General features: G+C 48.7%; 1 protein-coding gene across 2 annotated transcripts in view; it reads left to right on the top strand.

The window, feature by feature from the left end:
• bmb (brambleberry) overlaps positions 1–1,589 on the top strand; it is a 5,232-nt gene that overhangs the window by 1,982 nt on the left and 1,661 nt on the right. The window contains exons 4-9 of one of the 2 annotated variants that reach the window (XM_036211599.1): positions 1–184; positions 277–490; positions 588–704; positions 796–975; positions 1,054–1,260; positions 1,342–1,492. The exon at positions 1–184 is cut by the window's left edge and continues 2 nt beyond it. In XM_036211599.1, the coding sequence (XP_036067492.1) occupies positions 1–184; positions 277–490; positions 588–704; positions 796–975; positions 1,054–1,260; positions 1,342–1,492 (1,053 nt within the window). Of the gene's footprint in view, positions 185–267; positions 491–587; positions 705–795; positions 976–1,053; positions 1,261–1,341; positions 1,493–1,589 lie in introns of both variants that reach the window. The other variant, XM_024278471.2, reaches the window with a different exon arrangement.

Here is a 1,589-nt window from a genome sequence, read left to right on the forward strand (position 1 = left end):
CATCAAAGAGTGCACAGCAGGCATGGATTCCGACACATGGAATGCATACCTCATTGTAAGCAACCGAGCGCGCTCTGTTTGTTATGCAACCCGGCAGCAACTTTTCCGGCGCAGAGCGGAGCAGACGGTCAATGCCCTCATCTCCACGGCAACCAGTCAGCTGGATGCAATGAAAGACCTGAAGGTTCACTTCCTTCCTCTGTCACATCTTGAAGATGCACGTTCAGGTTGATTTTTGCCTTCTGTGACTCTGCTCCTGTTAAACAGGAGGGACAGTTGGAGCTGAAAGAACTGACTTCTGCGTCTCTGGAGAAGCTCCTGGAGGGTCACAGCACCCTGCAGGCTCAACAAGGGAAGCTACACGAGGGCCAGGGTCAGATGGAGAGTTCAATGCGGGAGAACCTGGAGCGTCTGGGTCAGGAGAAGGCCCTGATCACCTCAGGACAGGAACTGGTGGCTCAGCTCATTCAGGGCATCACCAAAAAAATGGGTGAGAGCTTTAGTGGTACTGGGAAGATGTCCTGTCTAAATCTGAAATAGAACTTCTGCTCCTGATGTTTTGATTTATTAGTTTTTATCTCTTCCAGAGAATGTTAGCGAGCACCTGCAGATCCACAACTCTGAGGTGCAGGACAGCCACAAGGCGATAGTTGAAGACCTCACTGAAGTCAGACATCAAGCTCAGGACATCTACCATAAGATCGGTACTTGAAGGGGTCCAGCCTGTGAGGAGGAAACGGATGAAAATGATTTTTTTTTTAATCTTTAAAAAAAAAAAAACATTTTTTTTAACAGACAACAGCATGGGGGAGTTTCTGCAGTACCAGGACCAAACTTCACAATACTACACTGACCTGATGACCAAACTGGAGCACATGAACAGCACGCTGGGATTCATGTTGCACTACCTGGATACCATGCAGACCCGAGTGGAGGAGCGGCTTCACATGATCCAGGGCTACCTGGGCTGGGCAGGTGAGACCCCAGATAATTGAACATTCTTAAATTAAAACGTTTGCTAAAATGATCTTTTGTTAAATCTGATTTTTACAGGTTTGAGTCTGACAGCCATGTGGACATGCGTCATACACATAGGCTACTTTGTTTTGTGTGCGGTCCTGCTGACATTCCTGCGGTGTCCAGCTTTCTCTCGAGTCCTGCTGTTGTTCACCGTTCCCCTGAACGCAGCGGCGGAAGTCAACCAGCAGCCGGCGCTGGATCTCGGCAGCCTCAGCCTGCTTCTTCTCACTCTGTCTCTGGGTACGGACGCAGCTGCTCGTGCCGAGCATGCATCTGCAGTGTCCCGGCTGCATTTTCCACCTTGTTATCTGGTGTCTGCAGGTCACTGGTGTTTGAATTGGCTCTGGTTGAGCTTCCAGATGAGAGAGAAGACAGCTGCTCCACTGTCACCGGTTCAAAGTAGCAATACTGAGCCGCGGAAGCAGGAAATGTTGATGTGCAACAAGTTTCCACCTTCTTCAACACCACAGAGGTGAGTCTGATTCTTTACTCAAGTTGCTTCCAAAAGGACTACAGGTTTTATAAGGGTACTTTACATTTAGTCACGGATAAGCATTGATTACACTAAA

Source organism: Oryzias melastigma, linkage group LG4, assembly GCF_002922805.2.
Source record: "Oryzias melastigma strain HK-1 linkage group LG4, ASM292280v2, whole genome shotgun sequence".
Taxonomy (NCBI): Eukaryota; Metazoa; Chordata; class Actinopteri; order Beloniformes; family Adrianichthyidae; genus Oryzias; species Oryzias melastigma.